The following is a 26,876-nucleotide window of genomic DNA, read 5'->3' on the forward strand; positions in this document are numbered from 1 at the left end:
GAAAATTATCAAAATGATTTTTTATATATATTTTAAATTTATTTTAGATATTATAACATCAAAACAATTCAAAAACACTAAAAATAATTAATTTAATAAAAAAATATTAAATTTTAACAAAAAAAAAAAAAAGTAAAACACACTTCTAAACAACTTCCATAATCTTAAAAATTAAATTTTGACTTTAAATAAATTTATAGATAAAAAAAAAACCCAAATATTGAAAAACTTTAGATTTGTAGAGGGGTTATTTATGTAAAATCACTGCTCACACTAGATTCTCTCGCCCTGCTATACCAAATTACCAATCACTAGATCTCTGGCACTTGGAGCCAACTGGTTTACCAGAAATGGAGAACAGGCCAAAACTACATGTCGTTCAAGCCTTAAAGCAACTATTTTTGCTCTTCGCTGTCCACTCTCTCTTCCTCTTCCCCTTCACTCTCTCAGAAATCTTCTTTGAGGAACGTTTTGAAGATGGTTGGAAAGGTAGATGGGTTTTATCAGACTGGAAAAGAAGTGAAGGCAAAGCTGGTACTTTTAAGTACACCGCGGGGAAGTGGCCTGGTGATCCAGATGATAAAGGTACAATAACATGTTCAAGATTTGATCTTTTTGTGTTTATGTTATCTGGGGTTTGAATTTTTTTCGTTTGATTTGTGTGGAAATATGGTGTTTCAGGTATTCAAACATATAATGATGCAAAGCATTTTGCTATATCAGCAAAGATAACCCCAGAGTTTAGTAACCAGAATAGGACTTTAGTGGTTCAGTATTCTATTAAGTTTGAGCAAGATATTGAGTGTGGTGGTGGTTACATTAAGCTGCTTTCTGGCTATGTTAATCAGAAGAAATTTGGTGGTGATACTCCTTATAGGTAAAGAAAATGACCCATTTGATTCTTTTGAGGTTTGAGAATTGGAAAGTGGTCAGGTTTAAAGCTTGCTGTGTCTTTTGTCTTTGCAGTTTTATGTTTGGACCTGATATATGCGGTACACAAACAAAGAAGCTTCATGTTATATTGTCTTATCAAGGACAGAATTATCCTATCAAGAAGGATTTGCAATGTGAAACTGATAAGTTGACTCATTTCTATACATTTATACTTAGGCCTGATGCATCTTATAGTGTGTTGGTTGATAATAGAGAGAGGGAATCAGGAACCATGTATACGGATTGGGATATTCTTCCTCCACCAAAAATTAAAGATACTAAAGCAAAGAAGGTATGATAGGAACTTGGGTTGGATTTTGGTTCCATTTTTTGCAGGAAAATGTGGTGATTTTCATTTTTGATAGTTTGGTGTTTTTAGTCTAGCCAATAAAGGTTGACTTTCATTGTTTCGCAGCCAGCAGACTGGGATGATAGAGAATATATCGAGGATCCTAATGATGTCAAACCAGAGGTATTACCTGGTAGTCTGTTTAATAATGTGGTTGAAATAGTGATTTATATGTGTTCCTGGTACATTTTGTACATTAACTATTTGCTTTGATGTTGCAGGGATATGATTCTATTCCCCGGGAGATTCCTGATCCTAAGGCTAAAGAGGTTTGTTCATTGCCTTTAGCATTTTAGAATCTCTTCTGTAATTTTCTCGTTCTCACCATGTTGGGGTTTGAAACATGTGATTAGACTATTCATGGATTAACTTGCCTTTATACAATGACAATGCTCTGGGAAAATGTCTTTCTTTTTGGCCCTCACTTATTCAACTTGATTGTTGGATAATTAGGTTATAAATAAGAAGAGATATGTAGGTATGTCGTTTATTTAACTGTCACAGCCTAGAAGACAAAATATAACATGCCTTATTCTATTGCTGCTTTGAATAGCCCGATGATTGGGATGAAGAGGAGGATGGAATATGGAGGCCATCCAAGATACCGAATCCAGCTTACAAAGGACCATGGAAAAGAAAGGTGTGCATCCATACTACTAACCAAAAGTTTGAAAAAAAATATCTTTGCTGATTAATAATGATTATTGAATTAAGTTGTTATCCTGATATTGTAGAAAATCAAGAACCCTAACTATAAGGGAAAATGGAAGACTCCATGGATCGATAACCCAGGTATGAATCATTCCATTGAGACCAAATGGTTATTTTTATCACTCGTTTGGGGAAGAATGCTTTGGAACATTTTGGCAGATACAAATGCTCAGAAATAGGAAAATGAGCTTTTTGGCCTATATACCAGCATTTAACCAAATAATGGAGCAGGCAGCATGTTCCAACTTCCAAGTGGTGAACTTTGCTAATGGGTTTTAGACAAGTCTTTTAGTGTATAAAAAATGGAAATTTCATATAGGATACTAACAGAGCATAGTAAATGAGCTAGCTTCTATGTTGTAGTAGGAATGTTTGCTGGTATTTTAAAGACAACTGGTCCTCCAACAAGTTTGTATCACTTGTCTCTCTAAGTATGTGGTTGATCTAATAGATGTGCCTGATTTTAGTATCCAATTTCATTTTGTAAATGCGTACAATCCACTTTCCCTTTCTTTTTGTCAGAGTTTGAAGATGATCCTGACCTTTATGTGCTGAAGCCAGTAAAATATGTGGGTATCGAAGTTTGGCAGGTAGGTCTCATAACTTCTTTCCCTCTTCTGGAGATCATTCATACAACCTATTGTTTGGGGGAAACATAGCACATTAATGATACCAAGAAAAAGTAAAATTTAGTTCTTTGAAACAACAAATGATTGTATTATCTGATCTGACAAACACATTTGCCTCTCTTATTTAACCTGGCTTTGTTTATCTGAAATCAAGATAGTAGATTTTATTATATTAGTATCAGTAAACTGGCTTGTTCGAGTGTCGACCTAGCCTTTCATTCTAGATGGGAAAACCATTAATTTTAACTCATTTTTGCTGTACTGGTTTATTGACTTATATCTACCCTCTTAGTGGAGTTAGGATTTGTACTCAGCTCTTTTGATCTGTCCAAATAACTGAGATGCCTTACCCTAAAACAGATTTGAATTTCTCATTGTACATTCCTGGCAGAAAGATTAATCTCTTCCATCATTGTGTTTTCAGTTGAGTTTGGATTTATACTCTCAACTAAAAAACATTCTGAGTTACCTTGATCTGATGACATCAAATATTGCATTGCAGGTGAAGGCTGGATCAATTTTTGACAACATATTGATCTGTGATGACCCACAATATGCAAGAGAAGTTGTAGAAGATGTTTTCCAGAATAGAGAGGTGAATTTATTGATTTTAGAATCCATAATGGCGGCTTGGTTCCAAGGAACATGGATTAAATTTGGTATTTGGATTCTCATTTTATGTATATGCCAGATAGAAAAGGATGCCTTTGAGGAAGCAGAGAAAGTGAGGAGAGCTCGAGAAGAAGAGGTGACTACCTTTGTTTGCTTGCTTTTGGGAATTTGCAATTTGTCCTATAACTCTACTTTTAGCCATTCTTTTTTAGCATTATCCAATGGATTTGAATCATTGCATGAGTAGGAAGCTCAAAGAGCAAGAGAGGAAGGTGAAAAGAGGAGGAAAGAAAGGGGCCACAGGAAGCCTCGCAGAAGGGTATAATATCTCTTGATATCTTCTAATTAAACCTTAGTTGCCACTTCAATGTTGCATCTCTTGAATGCAGCTGCTTGAGTTTTTTAATGGTACCCCTTAAATAGAATCATTTTGATGAATGATGCTCCAAACCATTAAAAGAAGTAAGAACAACACTTTAAACCATTTTCAGATTACCTTTTCATCATGTTTCATTGAGAAAGAGCGATGAGCAGCTAAAGAATCATAAAAAATAAAACGTCATTTTATTTATTTATTGTGAAGCTTTTTATTGGTTTGGTGAATGTTGATATAACATAAAAATTTTGTTTTGCAGCATGATCCCCGGGACTACATGGATGATTACCATGTAAGCATATCTTCGGCACTCTTTCTCTCATTTTCCCATTGAATTGACTCTGTTTTCAATAAACTCATAGCAAGTGGTAAAAGATCAAGGCTTTCTCTACAATAGGCAGGAATTACTTAGCTCGAGCCTTTTACTTTCCATCACATTTCATTAAAAAGGGTACCTATATTCTTTTCCAATCAATATAAAGCAACACAAGCAGATCAACTTTATGGTAAGCTGTTATAACATCAATTTCTTGGCAATGAAGACAGTATGCAGCTCGAGGTGTTCTCAACAATCATGCATGATCTACACTGGAAAATCATCTCATGCTTCAGCTCAAATACTTAAGTTTCCCCCCTGAACTTTTCTTTTGCAGGATGAACTATAAGCTGTCCATGGCTTTTTCCATTCACATCTTACAATCGCAAGAGAGATCAAGTTTCAGATTTCAAAAGGCAGCATGTTTCAGTCTCAAGCATGTCATGTTGTTGTACCTCCTGTTGTATTACTGTTGCTGTAACATAAGAGACCTACCACACCAAATAAGTTGACCAAGTTGACGTGCCAATCCAGCCATTACGGCTTATGTGGGCTCTTGTTACTTGAGTTGACGGTAAATTGATGGACAATTTTGAGTCTTCTAATCATTGAAAGTCCTCATGGTTTGAACGGATTCAGGATTGTTTATTAGTTAAGATTTGGCTGTATGAAACCTTTTTGCGGTATAAAGAGAGCAACTTGTGCTGCTAAGTAGATAACTTATGCACTAGGTCATATGGGTTTCATCTCCACAATGACTCAATTTCCCATTGAATTAGCAAAGATTAAATCACGTGCTCTGGTGAGTTGACTATTTTTTTTTAAAAAAAAAGTCAATTAGTTTCTTATTGTGTTGAACAGGTTGAAAGTCTGTTGTCTGGGTTTTTAATTGGGTTGTAATAAGTTAATTATCTATTATTAATTACAAAACCCGACCCGAGCCAGGTCAGGTTTGATCTACCAAGTCGATTTGGATCTCGGGTCGTTCTCAAGAATCTCAACATGGCCTGAAAACACTGTAAGACCTAACATCTTCTGTTCTTGTTTGCTCTGTGTGTGTGTGTGTGTGTTCTCGTTATATTCAACTGTTGCTGAAAGCATTTCTAATGATTATTCTTTGATTAGGGCTAAAAAACAAGTCTTGATTAGGGTAATTTTGGGAAGGAAAAGGAAAGAATGGATCGGACTTGACGCGTAATCTGCCACGTGGGCCCAGCATAAAGCAGTTAGTGACGTTACTCTCCACTCCGAGCACCCACTTACACGTAAAGGGTCTCCGTCACCTTTTCCTTTTAACGTTCCTCACCGTCATGTAACTTTATCATCTCTTCTACAATGAACAAGAGCAACATAAATTAAGCTAATAGAATAATAATACAGAAGAAAACAAAATTGCAGTCCATAAAAATTGATAAAAAATAAGAGGAAAATAATATTTAAAAAACCGACATCTATAGTTCCAATTGAGCATTAGAAAAATGTTTAAATTATATATATATATATATATATATATATATATATATATATATATATATATATATATATATATATATGTTTTTAAGATTCCAATTTAGGTGACTTGTTTTCCATGTTGGTCAACAAAGTATCATAATAATAAATCATCATCATCATTCAAGTGATAAGTGCCACCAAAGTGCCAACCCACAAACATCCACAATAACACTCTCTTTTTCTCTCTCTTTTTCTCTCTAAAAACTCAAAAGAATAAAAGAATAAAAAATAAAAGAGGGAAAGAGAAAGAAGGGGAGCGATGCAGATGATCTCCAAAGCATCTTGTGCCATGGCTTCCCTTCCTTGCTCCAGGGTGGGTTTACTTTCTTGCTTGTTTGCATTCCTTGTTTACTCCAAACCCTCTTGATTTCACTCTATGTTTTGTGCTTTAGTGGTTGTTTAAACTTTAAAGTTTCAGTCTTTATGGGAAATGAGTGATCTTGATGTCTTAACCCATTTGAGATACTGGAAAATCTTTGCATCTGTTTTTTTTATGCACTATCTGCTTGTTTGTTGTTTAAAGTTTTCTTTTTAACTGTTTTAAAGAAAGCCCATTTACTGTTTGTACTGGTTTTGATAGTGGAAGTAGAACAAATGGTAGAAGTTCAGGAGGTTGGATGGTAAAGAATCACGTGATTTGATGCAATGGACATTTTATTTTTAGTGAATGTTGAAGGAGATGGCATGATTGGTGACTTGTATGTTGACGTATGAACTTTTGATGAAAGGAAATCATTTTGAGAAGTTAACCTTCCATGTATACTGTTTGGCCTTTCTAATGGATATGATCCATTTATTAATTTCCATCTGGTGCCTTTTGTTGTGAACCGCAGGGGATGCTTTTCCATCTATATGGAATAGGTTTTTGGTGTTTGTTTCTGGCCTTTGGTGCAGTAGATGTGCTTGCAAAATTTGTGGAGATTGATAATTAGGACCTTACTGTTTTTTCTCTCTCATATTATTAGGTGAGGAGTGGGATTCGCGTAAGGCCAGGCACGAGACAACTTTCCCTTAGAAAAGTTATTGTGTATGGATTCATGCGTTTGTTGTCCACACCGTTCAAAACCTTGCGTGGAGCAAGTCGAACACTTAAAGTTGCTCAATTTTGCAGCGTTTCCAATATGTCTTCTTCATTGCAAATTGAATTGGTAAGAATTTGTAATGTTTTTATTTTGCAAGCTCTGTTATAGTTTTGAAAATATTTAGTGTTCTTATTGTGAATGGATGCCTTATATCGTTTTTTGTTACGTTCATTGCTTCAGGTGCCATGTCTTAAGGACAATTATGCATATCTTTTACATGACGTGGATACAGGCACAGTTGGAGTTATTGATCCGTCTGAAGCTGCACCTGTTATTGATGCTTTAAGTCGGAAAAACCGAAATTTGACTTATATACTAAACACTCATCATCATTATGATCATACGGGTGGGAATGAAGAGTTGAAAGCAAGGTATGGTGCAAAGGTATGCGACAGTGTTCCCAAGTTCTTTTTTCTCCCAACTCTCATGGGATGAAATTAAATGCATTTAATTGATACAAGAAGCCAGCATTTTTATTCACCATTTTAAATCTGCTTGTATTGAGTCTAATTCTAAAAAAAAAAAAGCTCAGACAAAGGTTTTCAGTGAATGCTGTGTCTTCCATCTGAGTATTAAGAGGGACCTAGATGCCTGTTTGTGAAGTGGCTCTCAAAATTGTGTAGTTTTTACAGTTTTGCTTTTTGTTTGTAGGTAATTGGTTCAGGAGTTGACAGGGATAGAATTCCTGGCATTGATATAGTTCTGAATGACGGGGATAACTGGATGTTTGGAGGCCATGAGGTGCTAGTAATGGAAACTCCTGGCCATACCCGAGGTTCTATTTCCTTATCAATCTACATTAGGAAATCGCATTAGTGAGAAACATGCCATTATAATGTCAAAATGCAATCTTTTCTTCTGTTGACTGGAAAAGGTATGTAAAATCAACACGTTTCCTTGCAGCTCCAAAAAAAGAAAAAATAATGCATTTCCTAGAAGCATGAACCTGTGATACATGAGTTTATAAGTAGAAAAAAACTCATTTGAAATATGAAGAACACCAATATAAAGTCTGAGTCATATGAAACAGTTGGAAGGCCACAACAGGCTATACCTTCTGATATATGTCCTCCATGCCATTAAAATGCGAAACTTATGACTTTCTGCTTGGACATTATCTAGTTAGCGAGGGACATGTGGTATGCATTCAATACAAAAATTGAAGCAAGCAAACAATTTTTGTTGTTTCAGCTAAACCAATGAAAGAAAATGTAGCAATTTTGTTGGTTAAATTGTCTGTCGTGTCCTCATTCTTTCTAGTGATTGCTTACATGGAGAATCTGGGTATTTTCAAGTGGGATGGTGTGATATTTGCTGGCTTCTCTTGTGGGTTTTGGGTTTAGTAAAGAGCACAAGACTTTATGGTTATGCAGCTACTGAGTAAATAGTTGTCTTGACATTCAGCATTCATTTAATTGCAGGCCATGTAAGTTTCTACTTTCCTGGTTCGGGGGCAATTTTTGCAGGAGATACTTTATTTAGTCTGTCATGTGGCAAGCTTTTTGAAGGGACACCTGAGCAGGTAATTCATGACACGCATTCTTCACTAAGCTATAATTTTGAGGTCGGAAATAATATCTGATGATGCAATATTGAGATGAATATATTGGATTGAGCCTTCCTATTTAGACAGTTTCAGCGCTTGAATCCTCAATGTGAAACGATTCTTTAAAATATCACTTCATCTTTTTAACTAGAAGAGTAATGAATTGTTAAATGATACATGTTTTCTGAACTTGAAAGTTGAAAATTTTCTCAAGCTACCACACAAAAAAACTTAAAATTCTGTGTTTTTAAAGCCTCCTGAAAAAATATTTATTTATTTTTGTATTTACTTTGCAAGTTGGACGTTTGGATGGAATCTTTTATAGTCACAAGTGGACAGTCCTGTTGTCAAATATTGAAATGAACGAGTGAAACATTGGAGGATGGGATAGAATTACCCCCCCCCAAACTGTAGTCCAAAGCCCAGCTGGCCTCTCTTAACCAAAAGAGCATATTTAATAAGAAGCTAGTTGCCTGATTTCATGATGATTGAATACTATAGCATCTGATTTTCTTTGTTGCAGATGCTTTCATCCCTCAGGAAAATCATGTCACTGCCAGATGATACAAATATATATTGCGGTCATGAATATACGTTGGTTGGTCACCTATATATTTGTTTTCCATATTCTTCTTGTTTTATCTACTAAAGATCAAAGTTAAATGCCCTAACCATGATGCATGTTTTTTGACAGAGTAATTCGAAGTTTGCACTGTCCATAGATCCAAATAATGAGGCACTCCAGTCCTATGCAGCCCATGTGGCACATCTTCGCAGCAAGAGTTTGCCAACTGTGAGTCTTAAGCCTTCTTTCTTTATTGAATACCTGGCCAATGACGGGCTACTGTGATGAGAGAAGCCTTCACTGCCTGAACCCCAACTCCCCTCACCCCCACCCTACCTTGAGTTCACAATGAGAGCAGGACTCTATCCTGTGTCTAGTATAAGGCCAGGAGAATTTAGCAACTAAGTGATGCGCCACCAGATTTTCTGATTTTTTTTTATCTAGAAAGGAAATGATTTTATGATTTGTGCCTCTTATCAGTCTTTGGTCTTGAACCCTCAGGAAGCTCTTCACTGTGTTGGACATTCCTATCCATGATTGATCTTTTGATTTTTTAAACTGAAATTGACTTTTGAAAGGTATCTTGCTTTTTGATAGAAAATATATGCGCACCAATTTCAGTTGCATGTCATGCAATTATCCAATTTTGAAGTCAACTTCTCTTTTGCAATGCTCATTACTGTACAACAGCACATACCTTCTTCGGCTTTATAGAAGCACTTAAGTTATAAGCCCTTAGTTTTCCTGCCTGGCACCGGCTATTTGTCAGGCGGTTAACTTTGTAGAATCGCACAAGCTTCCTCATGTTTGTGTGCCTTGAAATGGCGATCAGTTTCAGTAAAAGTTGAAGTGGCAAGCAAGCTGGGTTGCTTAGCCACTATCAATCTGCATAATGATTGTGGACTTGATTTAATTTGGTAGTCCTGTGTGTGTTTTTATTTTCTCGTCTTATCATTTAACTTTAAGTTTTATCTTCCTAAAGTTCCACATTGAGGGTGATTTTTTCTGTCTCGTCAGATTCCAACAAAGTTAAAGGTTGAAAAGGCTTGTAATCCTTTCCTTCGCACTTCAAGCACAGCAATCCGGCATACCTTAAATATTCCAGCAACAGCAAATGATTCAGAAGCGTTAGGCGTTATCCGCCAAGCAAAGGACAATTTTTAAGATCACTTGCAAGATTATATCTACTTGTCTATAGGATAGGTGACCCCGCCATGTATTATTCTCTGCCAATATGTTCTTTTATCTAGAGTTTTGATATCTTGAATTTCCTTTGGATTCTTTAACCACAAGAAACAGCAAATCCAGTTGCCAGTAACAAATGCTTTCTTCTATTCGAAAAATTGGTTTAATTTTGTACTGGTTCAGCATTTTTTTGCTTTGAAAATATTGCATGAAGGTATTCATTTCTCCTTCTGGTTCATGCCATGGTGTAAAACACTTACTACTGTTTGACTAAAGTTAGGCTTGGCAAGAGCTTTGACTTTATTAGTCAGCAAGTGCTGCTCCTTGCTCTTGTTCAAAGATGGAGAGCTGAATTATCTCTTTGGTCAGTGTTCTTTGAATAGAAAACTTCACAGAAAATGGAATATCAAGACGAGAGTTAAAAACTTGGTCGTCACTATTTAAAATTAAAATATAATTTAAAATTAAAAAATATAAATTAATTTAAAGGGAAAAAAAACAATTTTTTTTTAAATCACAGTACAAAGAATGGGTGGGTTTATCGAACAAAGCAAAACCCAGACATTGTTCCCTTCTCCCATTAAACATAATGGCACCATGTCCATGAAGTTGACAGAGGCAGTCATGAAGTAACCTTATCTGCTCTGCCGCTGCATGTATTCTTGAAAATTGAAACCAACAATATGCCCTTCAAGCATTGGACCAGTGCTTGCTTGTTTTGTACTGGGGTAGTTTTATTTTTAATTTTTTTATTTAAAAGAATATTAAATTAATATTCTTTAAGATATATTTTTTTAATAGTTTTGATGTGTTAAAATAAATAAAAAATAGAAAAACAACATTTTGATGAAAATACATCTATTATTCCCAATTAAAAAGTACTTTTAAAAAACACCATTTATCACTATATCAAACACATATTAATGCTACTTCTCTTGTTTATAAAACCAAATTCAATGTCTAACTCGTTCCAAGACCTTGGTTACAGGTTAGCGAGCTCAATCCATGAATCGATAGGTTAACTTAATTTTTTTATATCAAAATAATATATATTATTTTGATAAAAAAATATTTAATTTATAATAAAACTTGATCTAAATTAGATTCCAAGTCGAAAAGTTACCAAGTTTACTCATTCAGCAAGGCTTTATAACTATGTTAATTCTTTTGCATACCTCATTGTTCAATTCTCTCATCATTAGATCATCTAATTGGAATTTTTATACGAGTATTTTCTCTTCTATTATTCCAATAACTTTGACGCATTAAAATTAAATTTATCTTAAATTAAAAATATATTATTCAAGTGCTTTCAAAACTGAAAACTCATAGATATTATGTTTCTCATGTCAAGATTAGAACACTAGAATTTGAGAGTTAGACCTTAGGATTCCTTAAATCAGATGAATAGACACTGTCTCTGTTTTTAAGGTACTCTCGCTATTGCAAATGCCCATGAAAAGCATCTTTCATTTTCAAAAAATTCCTCCTTGTTAAAGATTAATAAATATTGATTTTGAAATATTTTTTATTTAAAAATATATTAAAATAATTTTTTTATTTATTTTTAATATCAACAAATCAAAATCATTCTTTTATTAATTTCGAGAGGAAATACAACTTGCTGATAATACTGCTGTAACACCCGTGAAATAATAGAAAAAAAATGTTCAGATATGATCATAGATAGATTTGCATACAACTCTATTGGCTCTGATCTTGACTAATGAATTATGTTCTACACTTCTACTCGAATCAAGCTTTTTTTCATGTCTTGTTTCCCTTTCGATCTCTTTTTTATCACTCTTGAAATTTTGCTCCCTGCATGAAGTGTTGATCTGAAAAACCCGTGATATGAAACTTAAATTAATTTTAAGTTGAATTTAAATTAATTTTAAATTGAACTAGAGAAATATATAAATATATTGATTTGAAAAGCTTGTGATGTATAACTTAACTTAAATTGGTTTTAAGTTAAACTAAAAAAACATTGATTTAATAAAAATTATGTGATCTGATTGGGTTTTTAGTGATTTAGTTAACTTGGTTAAATTCAGTCTAAATTCAATTAGGTTAATAAAAAGAAATTTTTTTTTAATAAAAATATGAAATTTTGATAAAAATAATGAATATAGATCGTGTAAGCTTCTATTTATATCATTTGGATTGAAAAGCATGTAAAATGATGCTTTCTAACCTAAAAAGCAGAAGTAACAGTTTGTTTAAATGAACTCTAAATTCAAAAAAAAATTTAAAAAAATAGAAAACATATATTTTTTTTAATTAACGTGGATGTTTGAGTCAGTTTGCGTGCACCTCGACTAATTCCACGGATCCTGAAATTAATGACCATGTAAGTCTCCAATAACTCTAAGATTTGTGAGATTCAAATTAATGACGTCTAGAGAATAAATCTAGAATTTTATCAATTAAACTATATCACTTTGAATTATAATTTACATTTCATATTAGGCAATGGAGAGTAAATTCTCATTAGTTGTCTTCGTATGTCTTTGCTTGTTAATAAAAAATATATACCATATTTTTATCCTTACAATATATGATCTTTTATTTATTTTTAAACTTTTCGAGTGTGAATTCTCAAAAGGTTATTTGAACCTTGTGTTTGTCTTCGACAAGATTAAAGAGATTATTTGGTTTTGCCGGTTATTTTTAAAAATATTTTATTATTTTAAAATATATTAAAATAATTTATTTTAAAAAAAATATTTTCAATATCAACATATCAAAAAAAAATCAAAAATAAAAATAAATAAATAAATAAATTAAATTTTTAACAACTACACGGGCTAGCTATGTTTGCCAAACAAATTATAAAAATTAATTATCATAATTTATTTGGTTGTGGAATTTAGTAGTGTTCTAGCAAAAGTATTCCTCTAGATACTTTGGCTATATGAACAAGATCTAATACTAGATTGCTTTTAAATAAAGTTAATAAAAGGAAATCTTTCAGAAAAACAATACCAGCCCATTGTAATATTATAGAAAACAATGTGTTAAAAGCACTTTACAAATTTGGACATTGTTGTTCACCAATCCTATTTTTTACCAAAATCATTACAAAATAAAAACACAAATTATAAATATGAGAAAATTCTTTAAAAATAAATATAAGTCGACTTGATCAACAAAGTGTTGGTTTAGCGGTTAAGACACCGTTATATCCATGCAAGAGTGAGAACACAAATTTGATTTTAAAAAAACACACTTGTTGGGAGGGACAGTTATAAATCTCGAACGAGACTAGTCTCAGTCTTTAGAAAAAGTATGAGGATACCCAAGTAAAAAAAAAAATTTAGAAAGACTTACTATTTTTTTCTTTTAAATGATCCAATAACTCACATTTTAAAAATTGTTTTTCTTAACTTTTTATTCTTGAGAATAACATTAAGTAACTCGTACTTTTTTCTTACTAAAATATAATCTTAAAGTTTCAACTAGAATGATAAATTAATATTTGACATGTTTAGTATCGCGAGTGTGTTTTAAAAGTATTTTTTATTTAAATATATATAAAAATAATATTTTTTATTTTTAACATCATTAGAATAGTTAAAAAACTCTAGAAAAAATATTAATTTAATATTTTTTAAAATAAATATACTTTTAAAAATAATTTAAAATAAAAAACTAACACACTCCCAAACGAAAATAAAAAATAGAAAAAAATACATCTTATTACCCTTAAAATATATATATAAAAAAAACTCATGAAATTATTCACTATTTAACCCAACAACAAACCCCAAAACGACAAACCGTTTCCCAACCTCACGCCTCCTATAAATAAGAGCCACCCGTCATCATCAGCTTCCCTTCTTTAAAAAAATTCCCCAAATTAATTTTATTCAAAATCGTCAAAACCCTAATTTTCTAACAAACTCTCTAATGGCGCCGCCGCCATTGAAATCAAACAAGGCAGGAACGCTAAAATCAGAGACAGACCAACAGAATTCAGCGGAAGTCAAAGAATCGAACAATCTATGGGTAGGGAATATATCGAGAGAAGTAGCAGATTCAGATCTAATGGAGTTGTTTGCGCAATTCGGTGCGCTTGATAGTGTAACGACGTATTCAGCAAGAAGTTATGCGTTTGTGTACTTTAAACATGTTGAAGATGCTAAACAAGCTAAAGATGCCTTGCAAGGGAGCTCTCTTCGTGGAAATCAGATTAAAATCGAGTTTGCTAGACCGGTTTGTTGTTCTTTTCATCTTATTACTATCATCATTTTTCATAATTTTGATTTGATTTTGGGTTTTACTAATGATGGGTTTGTGGATTTTGGGTTGAATTTGATGATTGATTTGTTGTGTAATATTATTTATTTGCGTCTGTGTGGTGATGATGATAACAGAGTTAACCACAAAAAAACCCCCTTTTCCTTCCCCGATCGTAAAAAAATTAATCCTTTTAAAATTATAATATAAATAGAGAGGATTTGCGAATTTGGGCGTTTTGATTCAACGTGCGAGCCTTTTATTTTTTTTTTTTATCAAAATTGAAATCGAAACACTCAATTAAGATTGGGTTTTTAAGTGATTTGGAGAGGAAATTTTGGTTAATTTGAAATTAAAAAAACTTTATTTTTTTTAAATTGGGCAATAACATTTGACAAAGGAGTTAAAAGGAATAAAACATATATGTATATTTTTTTGAAAAGACATTCAAATCATTTTCTCAAACCATTCTGGGGTTAGATTTTCAATTTCTACATTGATATTCCAATGGAAAATCATCTCGTATTTCATTATTAGGCATATCAAGTTGTACTCGCAGCCGATTTCCGATGCATTCAAACAATAATTTCATATCCACGGAGTTGTACTCCCTCGTCTTCTTGCTGGAAAAAAATCGTATCCCATTCCAATAATCATCTACTTCCCATTATATTTCTCCGTAACCAAGAAATAGAGAAGGAAAATGAATTCTCTGTTGCCCAATTCTCTTTCCTAACCATTGGATTCGTCAATGAATGTCAATTCATAATTGACGGTGGTGTCAATGGCTGCCAATCTAAATCCAATAGTCAGTCGGTCAATTCAATTCAATGGATTTCGTGAAATTACTATGAGATAGCCAATTATTTGTCAAATATATTTCTGCGCACAAGCTTCCTAATACTCAAATCCCAATAGGGTCTGCGGTTTTTTCTTCCTTCACATGATAAATATTTTGCGTTGCTAGTTAGATGATAGAGCTTTACCACGATTATTGAGTATACTAAAATAATCAAGAGGAAGGTTAAAGAAAAGGGACAATTTCCTGGAAACTAATCAAACCTCCAAACGTGAATTTGCCATTCCAAGACGTGCATAAAGTAATATTATCACTTTACATACGCCCTTCAGGTCATAATCGTGTGTCGACTGGTGGGTGGGTGGGTGGGAGCGACTAGTCATCATTTCTGCCAATTCAGGAAAGATGGATAACCAAAATCGCAGGCTGCTGAATATTGGATGCCTAGGGAAAGCCCCATTTAGATCCTTAACCTAAATATCAAGTTTACTCTGAAATGTAGTCACCTGGGTACATGCAAGAGTTTTAACTGTACGAGTAAGAAGATAAGTCCTAACAAGCAAAGAAAGTAAAGATCGGATATAGTTTATCTCTGGAATTTGACAAGGTATACAATTTGACCTCGTGAATAGTTTAGGATTATTAGCTAAATTGTATAATCAATTGCTTTGCATGATGGATACTATACCATCTAAGCCTTCAAAATATTCCAATGAGAAATTTGGTTTATGGGTGATAAAACTTCCAAAAGCGAACTATTCAATATGACTTCATATTGGAGGAAGTTCAAAGACAATTACTAAGCGATTCATAATGTTAAAGCATGTATATGGTAGATCGTCTTTTAAAGATCATAGTCTTCATTCATTATGGCTAGGAAAAAGGAAAGAAAATGGAGTTACTTTGTCTGAAAGCCTTCGTATGTTTCATGGCTATCAACCTGAAAAACTTGTAGAAAGAAATATAACATTACCTTTTCTTACCAAAGGACTATCCTTGTTGATATTAATAGTGATTTTTTTATTATGCTAATGTTTTAACTCAGTGATTGGACGGTGGCAAGTTTTCTAGAATCTGACTGTTTTCTGTAGTACTCTTATAATGGAAATTTGACAAGATGGTCAGTATGAAGTTATTTTTGTGATAGTACTTGAAAATATTAAAATTGTAAGTGCTATAAACAAGTTGTTCAATGCTAAGGTTGCCCTTTCATAGATCTGTAGAATTCATGATTTATCGATATTTTTCTCTTCTTCTTAGTTGTTATTGATGCATTTTCTATGTTTTAACTATTCAGAAAGTGGTAATACCGGCAACATCTTTTTTCCCACGAGAACATGTGTCACTTGAGCTTCTTCCTTTTCTTTTCTTAACCCTCCCTCTCTTTTCCAGGCCAAACCTAGCAAGTATCTGTGGGTGGGTGGAATAAGCTCATCAGTTTCTGAGGAACGGCTGGAAGAAGAGTTTCTTAAGTTTGGTAAAATCGAGGATTTTAAGTTTCTTAGAGATCGAAAGATTGCATATGTTGAGTATTTGAAACTGGAAGATGCTTTTGAAGCGATGAAAAACATGAATGGAAAGAAAATTGGTGGTGATCAGATTCGTGTGGATTTCCTTCGATCACAATCCACAAGAAGAGTAAGTTGATATCTTTCGGACGTGTATATACATATGTTTGTGCTGAGGGCAATCTTCACTGATAGAGCTTCCATTATATAAACAAACTAGAGTTTGTTGAAAATTCTGAATGATTTGTGTTTAAACTGATTCCAGCAAAGTATTAAATGTGCCTGCCCTCCTATGACACCCATCACTTTAATTCATATACTGATTGCTTTTTTTCAAATGGATTCAATATGCTTTAGTTTTTTTTTATTTTTCCCTTTTATTCATTTGTATAAACATAGCTGATATTTTCTTTACCGTCTCCAGGAACAGTTACCCGACTTTCTTGATTCAAGAGAGGATCAGTTTTCAGCAACACATTATGGAGTTAGACGACCTCAGGTGGTAAATCATGAACAACCTTAACTCTAATACAACTGCAAACTCTCTCATTTCTCATTTCCTTAATCATGCATGTTAAGTTATTATATGTCTGCTGGTTGTATACCCTTTTACTCATTTCGCAACCTTAAGAAACTTATACTGCAAACTAAAGCAGTTAAGCCTAGACCTGTTCAATGATTTTTTGGGAGAAACTTGGGCTTCATGTAATGATATTTGAAAAGATTTTTAGTTGGCTAGTAATGTTTAAATTGGCTTAGTTGAGCCAAATTTTGTTTGATAGTAGTCTGTCCATATGGATTATATTTTGAATTTTCATTTTTCATGTTGCAGCTACCTCAGTCTTTGGGAGGACGGAAGGACGGTCAACCCAGTAATATTTTGTGGGTAGGCTATCCTCCTTCTGTGCGGATTGATGAACAAATGCTACATAATGCCATGATTCTTTTTGGTGAGATTGAGAGAATCAAAAGCTTTCCTTCAAGGCATTATTCATTTGTGGAATTTAGGAGTGTTGATGAAGCCCGGCGTGCTAAAGAAGGCCTGCAAGGGCGGCTTTTCAATGATCCTCGTATCACAATTATGTTCTCAAGTAGTGGGCTGGCACCTGGGAAAGAATACTCTAGTTTTTATCCTGGAGTTAAAGGTCCACGGCCAGAGATGTTTAATGAACATCCTTTCACACCCATGGATGTCATGTTCGATCAACCTGGGGGGCCAGGAAATTTCGGCAGTCCATTTCCACCTAGTGGCATTCACAGACCTAACCTGCCAGTACGGCCTTTTGGTCCTCAAGGTGTTTTTGACACTTTACTTCAAGGTGGAGAGTTTAACGATTTAGCTCCATCACATAGCACTCGAGATCCTGCATCTGGGATCCTTCCTTCTCCTGCTTCTGGTATTAGGCCATCCATGAGGTCGGTTTCTAGTGGTTGGGATGTGCTTGATCCCAGCCAGTTTCCTAGGGAGGCCAAGCGATCAAGGATTGATGCTGCACCATCTATTGATGATGATTCTTTTCCAGCTAGAAAGATGGATGATCGTGATCTGGGGTTGGACAAATCATATGGGCTAGGTCCTAGAGGTGCATATCCAAGTCTCCAGGGGAATAGCAGTCTTAGTCCAGTTGGTGGTAGGTTTAAGGGTCATTTTGATAATGATTTCATATGGCGTGGGATTGTGGCCAAGGGTGGAACGCCTGTATGCCATGCCCGTTGTGTCCCAGTAGGGAAAGGGATAGAATCAGAGATGTGAGTATGAAATTTGCTCTTAGCACTTTTTTGTCTGTGCATTTTGCACATCGCAACCATTTAAATGTTGTAGCCTGTATGTAATTTTGTTTACCTATAGCACATGCGTTCTTACATGGAATAGTTTCACCCTACAGAATTATTTGTTTCTGTTCGTTGTAGAAGCTGAGACACATGGCTGGGTTGGCTTGCCAAATTTCCTTGAAATTTACAAAGTCTCCTCACCTTAATTATTTGCATAAAGTTGCTCATAATGCCTTTTTTCTATCACCATTAAATCTCCTGCTGTTGTTTGCTGCTGAAACGTCATTTTGCATCATAAATATTCTTTAGCTAACTCTTTGACATGCAACATTCTTGACCAACTCCTTCCTGATAAATTCCAATTCTGCTCCTCTGGCTTCAAACTTAGCTTTCAATGGATGATGTCACTCAATAATGGCTCCGTTCTCACTAGCATTTCACCTTTTCCATCAAGCACTTCAGCAATAACCTCCTTTTCACATCCTAACATGTGATCTTCCTACTTTGCAGACCTCATGTCATAAATTGCTCAGCAAGAACAGGGCTGGATATGCTGGCTAAACACTATGCTGAGGCAATTGGGTTTGACATTGTCTTCTTCTTGCCGGATAGTGAAGAAGATTTTGCTTCCTATACAGAATTTCTGCGTTATTTGGGTTTAAAGAATCGGGCTGGTGTAGCAAAGTTTGATGACGGGACCACTCTATTTCTTGTGCCCCCATCCGATTTCTTAAAGAATGTGTTGAAAGTTGCAGGACCTGAACGATTGTATGGTGTAGTTCTCAAGTTGCCACAGCAGGTCCCTAGCAACACATCAATTCAGGAACAATTGCCTCAGCCCATCCATTTTTCTCAGTATACAGACAATCAGATTCCACCACCAGAAGCTGACTACAATCAGCTCCGTCAGGGGGAGGAGCGAGGAATGCCAATCCATCATAACAGGTTTTTGCATGAGGATTCTAAGCTTCCTCCCAAATCATTTTATCCTTCGACAACAGAGTCCATTGCAGTGCCACCAGTTCCCCAAGAATATGCGCCAAATCTTAGTGCAGGACCATCCACTGCGGGAGTTTTGACACCTGAGCTTATTGCTACTCTTGCAACTTTTTTGCCCACCAATAAGCAGTCATCTAGTTCAGAAAGTAATCAACCAGCATTGGGCTCTTCTATTGTCAGGCCACAATTTTCTTCAGTTGCACCTGACAGAGGAATTTCCTCTCAGGGATGGAAGCATGATAATCAAGTTTCTGGAAATGCAAGTCATTTACAAATGGGGAACCAGTTCAATTCTCAGGTTCAGGTTCAGTCTCAGTTCCAGCCTTACCCATCTGTCCCCAACACATATAGCCATTCAGCAACTGTGGTCCCTAGCAACAGTCAGATCCAAGATTCTACTGCCAGCCTATCGCATCAGAGTGTAACTTCATCCAGACCATTGACTAATTTTTCTATGCCTTCTCAAAGTGGACAATTTGCTTTGTCTCCACAGGTCAGCCAGAAAAATCTGCTCAAAGTCCCTCATGCTACTCAGAAGGGCCATGGGGTAGTCCATGGAACAGATGTTCTGGAGCCATGTAGCCCTTCAATTATTCAGAAACCTAATCATACTGATACCTTGTTTTCAGGTTCAGGGAGCGAATTATTCTCAGACCCAATCAGGGATCCCACCATCTGCAGACAGAGGGAACTGGGAGCTCCCCAATCAAGTGCAGCAATTCCAACCTGCTCTTTCTGGATCTGGGCAGGGCACCTCAGAGGTTGAGGCTGACAAGAATCAGCGCTATCAGTCAACTCTGCAGTTTGCAGCCAACCTCCTGCTCCAGATACAGCAGCAGCAGCAGCAGCAGAAGACTGCTACCAACCCAGCTGCACACGGATCTGGAAATCAGCAATGAGTTTGCTCTCATCAAGGTAATTATTCCTGCTATGACTTTTTTATTTACTCAATTGTTAAGTCCTTTTAGAATAAAGTGATATTGCGGCTGTAAGTGTGGTTTGAATGTTCAAGTGATTAAATGTGTTTGTTATTTGTCTATGATCTTAACTCACAGGTTTAGTACAGCATCTTCTCTAGTAAAGTGAACACTGTGGTGTTTCATGTATTTTTTCCCCCTTAATTTAATTGCCCATATCTATTGAAAACCTTTTTAGATAGATTAGCATTTGAATGCAAGATCTGCTATGATTGTTATTTGATAGAGGGTCTGCTCTGATATACAAAACATCGATGTGCAAATGAGTAAATTCATCGACGTACTTGTAGTCTTGTACATTACATTTAAGATGGTAACATTAGATGTTGGGAAATAGAATTGTCATGGCTGTTTGGAAGAGCTTGAGTTGCTGTAAGGTGCCCAGGAAGAGATGACTTACTTAGATTGGGTTGGGACTTAATTATTGGAGTTCTATTTGATATTGATGATACAAGGGATTTCATTCAGGAAGAAATGGACGATTTTAGATCAAGTTAGAACTAGTTTTTTGGAGTTATTTTTGTAATAATGATAGAAGGGATTTGATATGGAAGATAGTCTTCTGAAGATGATTGCTGGCATCATATGCTGTAGTTTGGCACTTAGAGAGCTGACTATGCTTCAACAGTGTTTTATTCAAGACTGTTATTTTCAAGGAACAGTGGTATGTTTTAAGTCGAATCGGTTGGTTTTGGTCTGTACCTGTAATTGTTTTTTATCTGGTAATTCAATAATCATCTCTTCTGGGATATTGGTTTTCAGCTTGTTTTATTTGCTTAAACTAACATTGAAGCTGATTTTCAATGGCTTTCAGCTTGTTTTCAATGGTTAAAATAACCTTGAAACTGGTTTTCTCTTGGTAGAAGTAGTTTTTTAAGTTTTGGGGATTTGTAGACATGTTTCATTTCATTTTTATATTCTAATCAGAAAATTGCCTCTCTACTCTAGTGAGCGTTGTAAGATGATTGTAACAGCCAAAGGAAAAAAAAAAAAGAGAATTTATTCTTGTCTTCAAGGTAATGTTTGGTACCAAATAATGAATGCAATTTAATAGAGAGGAACATATTCCTCTCTCCACTACAGTGCAATCACATTCCATTACGATCTTCTAAATGTATCATAGTTTGAAGAGCAAGCATCATTTTTTCTTAAAGGCAATCTGTTAGTGCTTGATGCAGCATTAAATCAGGCACTTAATAGATTTAAGGTTAAATTTGATGGGACTGAATTTTAAGCTTAGACATAGGATTTGGAAAGCCATATAAAATCAACTACATGCTGTAATGCATGCGGATTTGAGGTGGAAGGGGTGTTTTTATCTCCTAGTCATTTGTGGGTCATGTCTGCAGTTTATGGACAGAAGGTTTGCTTGTAACTTAGCAGCAATGATGACAGCAGATTGGTTATTCTATTTTGAACCATGCCTTGGAAATGATAATGCAGCAAAATGAGGGTGATATTGGTAGAGGGTTATAACGTTCACTTCGCAATCAGTGGCATTGATAATGAAATTAGGAACAATACTTTTTATTATGAGATTAACTGAATGGGCAGCTGTTTAAAGAGGTCGAGTCCAAGAATTCTATTTTTTTGGATGGCCTTTTTGCTTAGGATTGCGCCTTTTAGCCTATGGAACATGACAATCAACTCTGCTCTTTTGGTGCTTTGCAGTTTCTGCGCACTGTAACATATCTTCATGCTTTTGATGCTTTAAATTCTGTTGGTCATTGAATCCTGATGCATTCAAATTTCAATGTTGACATGCATGTCATTTTTATTTCTATCAAACCTGTCGTATAATCTTTTTTTCTTTGCATTGCATGACCAATTATGGTATTATATTATGTGGTGTATCATTGTTCATCTTTACTGCTATCAAGTTTTTTCTCTTGCTGATAAGATGTATTCGTTTGTTTGTTGATGCTTAATGTTGAATGCCTGAACAGATGGCTATGCTTTCGTTGTTTTAAATGCATGTTTCTTTTTATATGCTTATATTTTATGGTCATATGCCCCCCTTTTTGTTTGCATTTCTATTATCTAAGCTTATATTTCTCTGTGACCGTGTAGCTCTTTCTTTTTCATGGACTTTTCATATATGTTACCAAAATTTAGGTTGGATTTGCTTAATTGCAACCATGAGATGTAATTGTACTTTGTAAGAGTTGGTTTTACATAAATATTTAAGACATCTACTATTGAATTTCCTGAAATATGGTCTCCCAAGGTTGTTTCCTAAAATGAGTCTTAATTTTGTTAAAAGGCCCTTGAAATCAATACACTCAATAACGTATGCCCTAGAAGTTTTTATAGATATAAAAAATGATGAGAGTTGATATATTGGAGCTCATTTTCACCTTTAAATAGGCATTTACACTTATTTTTTAACTGTTTGCCCATGCAAACTGAGTTGGATGAACCTTATCGTCCTCTACATCAGACATTGACAGAATTGGAACCTAGTGCATCCATTCAAATGAACCATTTGCTACAAAATGCCACACGCGGAGGAACTTAGTTCATGTTCGTGTTGTAGAAACTTGTATGGTTTCAAGGATAAGGAACTGCATAAATTACCTAGGTAAATGTAAGGTCTTTGAATAAGTGTCACAGCAGGCATCAAAAATGAAAACTCACGCTCCACAGTTATGTTCCATTTCGGTTAGATATTCTGTATTGGTAATCTTACTACTACTATTAGAGTCAACTCCGAGCATTAAAGAACACTACTGAGTTTGTGATAGATAAATGAATTAATCACGATGGGAATGCATATTGGGTCAATTTTGTTAGGTCTGCAAATGTTGGATCTGTCCCACTTAAATTAATTTATAGAGCTGTTAATTGGAAAATTGTTTCTACTGGTTTCGCATGACAAAATTAGAGTTATTAGTATTTCAAAAGTTTCCCTCCCCAAATATGCAAAGAGACAAAACTGAATTATTGTCAGTGACTGGAGATCATTTGCCCTCTAAAGTATATACATTTGATACAAAGCTTAACTAAAGATGAATCAGCCCTTTTCTTTTCACTACACTTTTCTTGTTTTTGATTCAAGATTCAGTCTAACATAAACTAATTAGTTTAGGGTTTTCTAATGTAAAGAAAAACATTTAGGTAGAGCTTGTTAAGTATTCGATTCTGCTTTAGCTTATGAAATGAACTCAGAACAGTGGAGAGCAAACTTCTTTAGAACCTCGTATGTACAATAAAAAAGGGATAAGCGACAGATTTTGCAAGAAATGTCTGTATTGATCCGTGTTCATCTTTAATTGAGATTGTTATAGATTTTATTAGATCCCCACTATTTCAAGAATCAAGACCATCCCTTGGCTCTTGGACAGGAACATAAATGCAACAGCCTGGAAGCTGCTAAAATCCTTCTTGGTTTTTGGACATTCTTTACGAGGACTCAATTTCATCAGCTGTCATTGGAAATCTTCCTGCCCTCAACCCAATTAGCTAGCAGTCATTCTAGTTCACTGGGTATTTCCAAGTATCCAGTTCTTCCTTTATCTCTCGTGCGTGTGAGAGAGGAATGTAAGGAGAGGCAAAACCTTAATATCTTTGGTTGCAAACAGCTTTTGAGGACTGTTACCGCTTTGTGTTTATTCCGAAAGGCAATCAGGGCACTTCAGATATTGTAACGATGACAACGAACATTGTCAATCATCTGTCTAGCGTTCTGTTTTAGCAAATTTCTCAGAATCGAGTGCAATTAGAGGTTAATATTCCACTTTCTATTAATGATTTGTTTTAGCAAACAGGCTTTGGCTATAGTTCTAACCTGTATATTTTGAACAATCATATCATAGTAGAATGGTAGTAATGAGAATCCAATTTCAGCTCCCAGCAAATATCAACATGCTCGTTCCTAGTTATTTTCAGTTGGTTTTGCGGTTCGCATATCGATTTTCGTGTATCTCGACTAAGGCTCCATTTGTTTTTGTGATGTGGTTTGGTGCGGTGTTTTGTCCATTATAGTTTCTTGAAATCTTGATCAAGAAAAAGCTATAATTTTATAGGTTTTTTAAAATTTATATTTTTCTACTTGCAACTATAAAAACTACCAGACATGCTAAATCTTCAATCTCATCAAAGCGAGGCAGTCTACGTTGGTCAATTCATATAGTAGTTTCGATCAAAACTATCCGGACCCGCAATTATGGCAGTGATGGCAATTGCTGGAGGTGCCTTCTAGCAGTTGCACTTGATGCTCCTTCATATGGTGTCATTTTCTGCGCGAGCAGAGTAAAGGATCGCTATGAATTTGGGGTGAGATCTGGCTGATAGCCTCCTATACCAGAAGAATTTGGTACTTTTCCTGTTTGTTAAATGAGCTATTATCATATAATTAAGTAGGAAACAAATGCTAAGCATATAAAGGAGGAGCATATTTCCATGCCTGTGGCTTATGTGCCTGTGCCTGTGACTGGAAGTGAGAAATGGTAGTGATGGGCGTCTTTCAGCACCTGATGAGGATTTCGTTTTTGTGTTGTGTAGGTGAGTGGAGCCCCGTTTTCCTCTCAAAGTGGCATCCATCCGTACAGAATCTACCTCTAGGATTGGCTATTCTGCCTGTAAATATCAAGGAGGAAGTGCAAGATCAAAGCTGTCTAGTGTTTGGATTGGGTTGGGTTGACTTTGTTTGTAGTCAATTCAGGAATGTAAATGGGTTTTGTCCCCCTCTCTCAACATGATGCCATCAGATTTTTTTTTTCCTCCTTTCTTTCAATGATTTGATTTCTTCTAGCTGATGCCCGCTCTCTCTCTTTCCAAACTCGTACTGGTATACTATTAGCCAAATTTAGTTCAGGTTTTATTTTGAATCGATTTGAACATTAATTTAACTAAATTCGAGTTATTATTACGTTATTTGATTGATTTGGTGAAACTTCATGAGATTTATTGAGTTAATTTTAAAGAATATTTTTTATTATAAAACTTTTACTCAAAACAATATTATTTTAAAATTGATGTTTGGATCCTATCTCGGATCAGATCTAATAATTGCTAAGAACACTTAAAGTAAGGGTAGGTAAAAAAATCAAAAAAATAATTAAATCGAGAAAACTAGGAAAAAAATAACTAAAAAAATTGAACCGTGAAAAAAAAAACAGATTAAACTGATTAAAATTTTGAAAAAACTGGCCGGTTTGGTTTTGGTTTTATAAGCTTGAAACTGAAAAATCAAACCGAACTGAAACAAAAAAAAAACCAGAAAAAACCGAGCCATGTCAAAAAAATCGAGTCAAAACCGAGCCAAACCGGTTTGAACCGGTTTTTGTCCTAAAAAACCGAATCGAAACTGGTCGGTTTGAACCGGTTTTATTTTTTTAAAATAAAAAAATGATTTGGTTATTTTTTTCTAATAAAAACTAAATCGAATAAAAAATGATCATCCCCAACTTAAAGGTCAAATTATTAGGCAAGATCATTTTTTACCTACCTGCCAAGTAAAATAACCGAGGCTCTCAACTGCTTTCCCCAGCAGCAGTATAATTAATTTTGAATACAAAACATTAAATTGAATCAAACATCTAAAAATCAATAGAACATTGGGTTTTTTTCTCTGTCAAATTAGCGCAGGAAACATAAAACATTGATGGAATACGTTTCAAATTTTTTTTTTTGTGAAATATCTTCTCTTGTTTTAGAAGGGCGATAAGGTGAAAATTCAATTATCTTACTCAACTAGTCAACTAATTTATAATAATTACTGAAACCAGTCAACCGTTTCATATAAAAACCATGATTTATGGACCAATGAAACATGTTTAGGTCCAAAAAGAGGTTTGGTCAAGTCTTACCAAAAAAACAAATCAAAATAGCTATTATGTTTTATATGATTGTTGGATCGGACTCAAATATTTACAAAAGTTTTCGGAGGTTGTTTTTTTCACTAATCATTACTAACCAACCAACTAGTTGAGTCAGATAATTATATATTTATCCTGTCACGTTTCAAAAACACGACATTTACTAAATATTATTATTCTGAAATACAACAAGGTAAAAACATACTATTTCATTAAATCTTTTTCAAATAATATTATTCTAAAAATATTTTATTTTTACTGTGGTAATTGTCATATTTATTCATAACATTGGCAATATTACAGCAACCCTTAAAGGGAGCACACATATTAAGATAGCTCTTGATAATTACTTTCTTCTAACGAGGAAAGCATGACTTCAAGAACAATAGCTCCTCGAATACTGGGCTGCCAGCCGAAACATGATTGAGCAAACCATGTATTTCACCTCCCACGTCTTCACTTCATCTGCCTGCCCTCATCTATTAATCAGCACGAGTCCCTTTGAGGATTTCATGTCAGGAATGGGGTTTTTGCTATCATGGGATCTTGCTGGATGGATCGGCAAGTCAGGCATCCCTGCAAATGACACGTTTGGGCCAGAGGAGAAGATGGCTGGGAAATGGTTGAAGACGGGAAACAAGGCCAAATATAGGTTTTCCGACGAGCCTGCAATGTATGACCATCTAGGAACAAATGGGAGGTGCTCACATCAGCTTGTACCAGCAACTTTGGCACTTCATATACTATATAGTTGTCCAGGGGTTTAATAATAATTGTTTTTTAAAATATTTTTTACTCGGAGTTACATTAGCATAACGTTTATTTTAATTTTTTATTTTTTTATATCAGCACATTAAAATGATATGAAAATATCAAAAAATGTTAATTTAAAGCAAGAAAATATAAAAAAAAAATTATTTTTTTTAAAATATTTTTGAAATGC

The 26,876-nt window shown here is 34.7% G+C and overlaps 3 protein-coding genes across 10 annotated transcripts; all 3 read left to right on the forward strand.

Annotated features, from left to right (window-relative positions):
* Nucleotides 1–298: 298 nt before the first annotated feature.
* Nucleotides 299–4,637, forward strand: LOC18106880 (calreticulin-3). The gene is made up of 13 exons (XM_006372771.3): nt 299–585; nt 682–877; nt 967–1,225; nt 1,349–1,405; nt 1,504–1,551; nt 1,836–1,922; nt 2,017–2,074; nt 2,516–2,583; nt 3,125–3,217; nt 3,314–3,370; nt 3,482–3,553; nt 3,870–3,902; nt 4,264–4,637. The coding sequence occupies exons 1-13, from the start codon at nt 351–353 to the stop codon at nt 4,273–4,275; spliced, it is 1,275 nt and encodes a 424-aa protein (XP_006372833.1). The 5' UTR covers nt 299–350; the 3' UTR covers nt 4,276–4,637.
* A 936-nt stretch (nt 4,638–5,573) lies between these two features.
* On the forward strand, nt 5,574–9,986 carry LOC18106881 (hydroxyacylglutathione hydrolase 2, mitochondrial). 2 transcript variants are annotated; one of them, XM_006372772.3, is made up of 8 exons: nt 5,574–5,751; nt 6,404–6,586; nt 6,701–6,904; nt 7,172–7,295; nt 7,942–8,042; nt 8,590–8,664; nt 8,761–8,859; nt 9,649–9,986. In XM_006372772.3, the coding sequence occupies exons 1-8, from the start codon at nt 5,698–5,700 to the stop codon at nt 9,793–9,795; spliced, it is 987 nt and encodes a 328-aa protein (XP_006372834.3). In that variant the 5' UTR covers nt 5,574–5,697; the 3' UTR covers nt 9,796–9,986. The 2 variants fall into 2 exon arrangements, with proteins under 2 accessions (XP_006372834.3, XP_024444679.1); XM_024588911.2 differs by lacking the exons at nt 8,590–8,664; nt 8,761–8,859.
* Nucleotides 9,987–13,651: 3,665 nt separating this feature from the next.
* Nucleotides 13,652–24,989, forward strand: LOC18108704 (flowering time control protein FPA). 7 transcript variants are annotated; one of them, XM_052448352.1, is made up of 7 exons: nt 13,652–14,034; nt 16,250–16,495; nt 16,790–16,864; nt 17,198–18,114; nt 18,649–19,630; nt 19,767–20,052; nt 24,216–24,699. In XM_052448352.1, exons 1-6 carry the CDS (start codon nt 13,729–13,731, stop codon nt 20,034–20,036), a joined length of 2,796 nt encoding a protein of 931 aa, XP_052304312.1. In that variant the 5' UTR covers nt 13,652–13,728; the 3' UTR covers nt 20,037–20,052; nt 24,216–24,699. The 7 variants fall into 7 exon arrangements, with proteins under 7 accessions (XP_052304312.1, XP_024444225.1, XP_052304310.1 ...); XM_024588457.2 differs by lacking the exon at nt 24,216–24,699 and adding an exon at nt 23,459–23,979; XM_052448350.1 differs by lacking the exon at nt 24,216–24,699 and adding an exon at nt 20,709–22,327.
* Nucleotides 24,990–26,876: the final 1,887 nt, after the last annotated feature.

The sequence above is a fragment of the Populus trichocarpa genome, chromosome 17 (assembly GCF_000002775.5).
Source record: "Populus trichocarpa isolate Nisqually-1 chromosome 17, P.trichocarpa_v4.1, whole genome shotgun sequence".
Taxonomy (NCBI): domain Eukaryota; kingdom Viridiplantae; phylum Streptophyta; class Magnoliopsida; order Malpighiales; family Salicaceae; genus Populus; species Populus trichocarpa.

Bases quoted from the DNA above. Each gene is read 5' to 3' on its own strand.
- LOC18106880 (XM_006372771.3), top strand. From the start codon at position 351: ATGGAGAACAGGCCAAAACTACATGTCGTTCAAGCCTTAAAGCAACTA. The intron at 586-681 runs GTACAATAACAT...ATGGTGTTTCAG, and splicing joins TGGTGATCCAGATGATAAAG to GTATTCAAACATATAATGAT. The intron at 878-966 runs GTAAAGAAAATG...TTGTCTTTGCAG, and splicing joins GGTGGTGATACTCCTTATAG to TTTTATGTTTGGACCTGATA.
- LOC18106881 (XM_006372772.3), top strand. From the start codon at position 5,698: ATGCAGATGATCTCCAAAGCATCTTGTGCCATGGCTTCCCTTCCTTGC. The intron at 8,043-8,589 runs GTAATTCATGAC...TCTTTGTTGCAG, and splicing joins TTGAAGGGACACCTGAGCAG to ATGCTTTCATCCCTCAGGAA. The intron at 8,860-9,648 runs GTGAGTCTTAAG...CTGTCTCGTCAG, and splicing joins GCAGCAAGAGTTTGCCAACT to ATTCCAACAAAGTTAAAGGT.
- LOC18108704 (XM_052448352.1), top strand. From the start codon at position 13,729: ATGGCGCCGCCGCCATTGAAATCAAACAAGGCAGGAACGCTAAAATCA. The intron at 16,496-16,789 runs GTAAGTTGATAT...TACCGTCTCCAG, and splicing joins GATCACAATCCACAAGAAGA to GAACAGTTACCCGACTTTCT. The intron at 16,865-17,197 runs GTGGTAAATCAT...TTCATGTTGCAG, and splicing joins ATGGAGTTAGACGACCTCAG to CTACCTCAGTCTTTGGGAGG.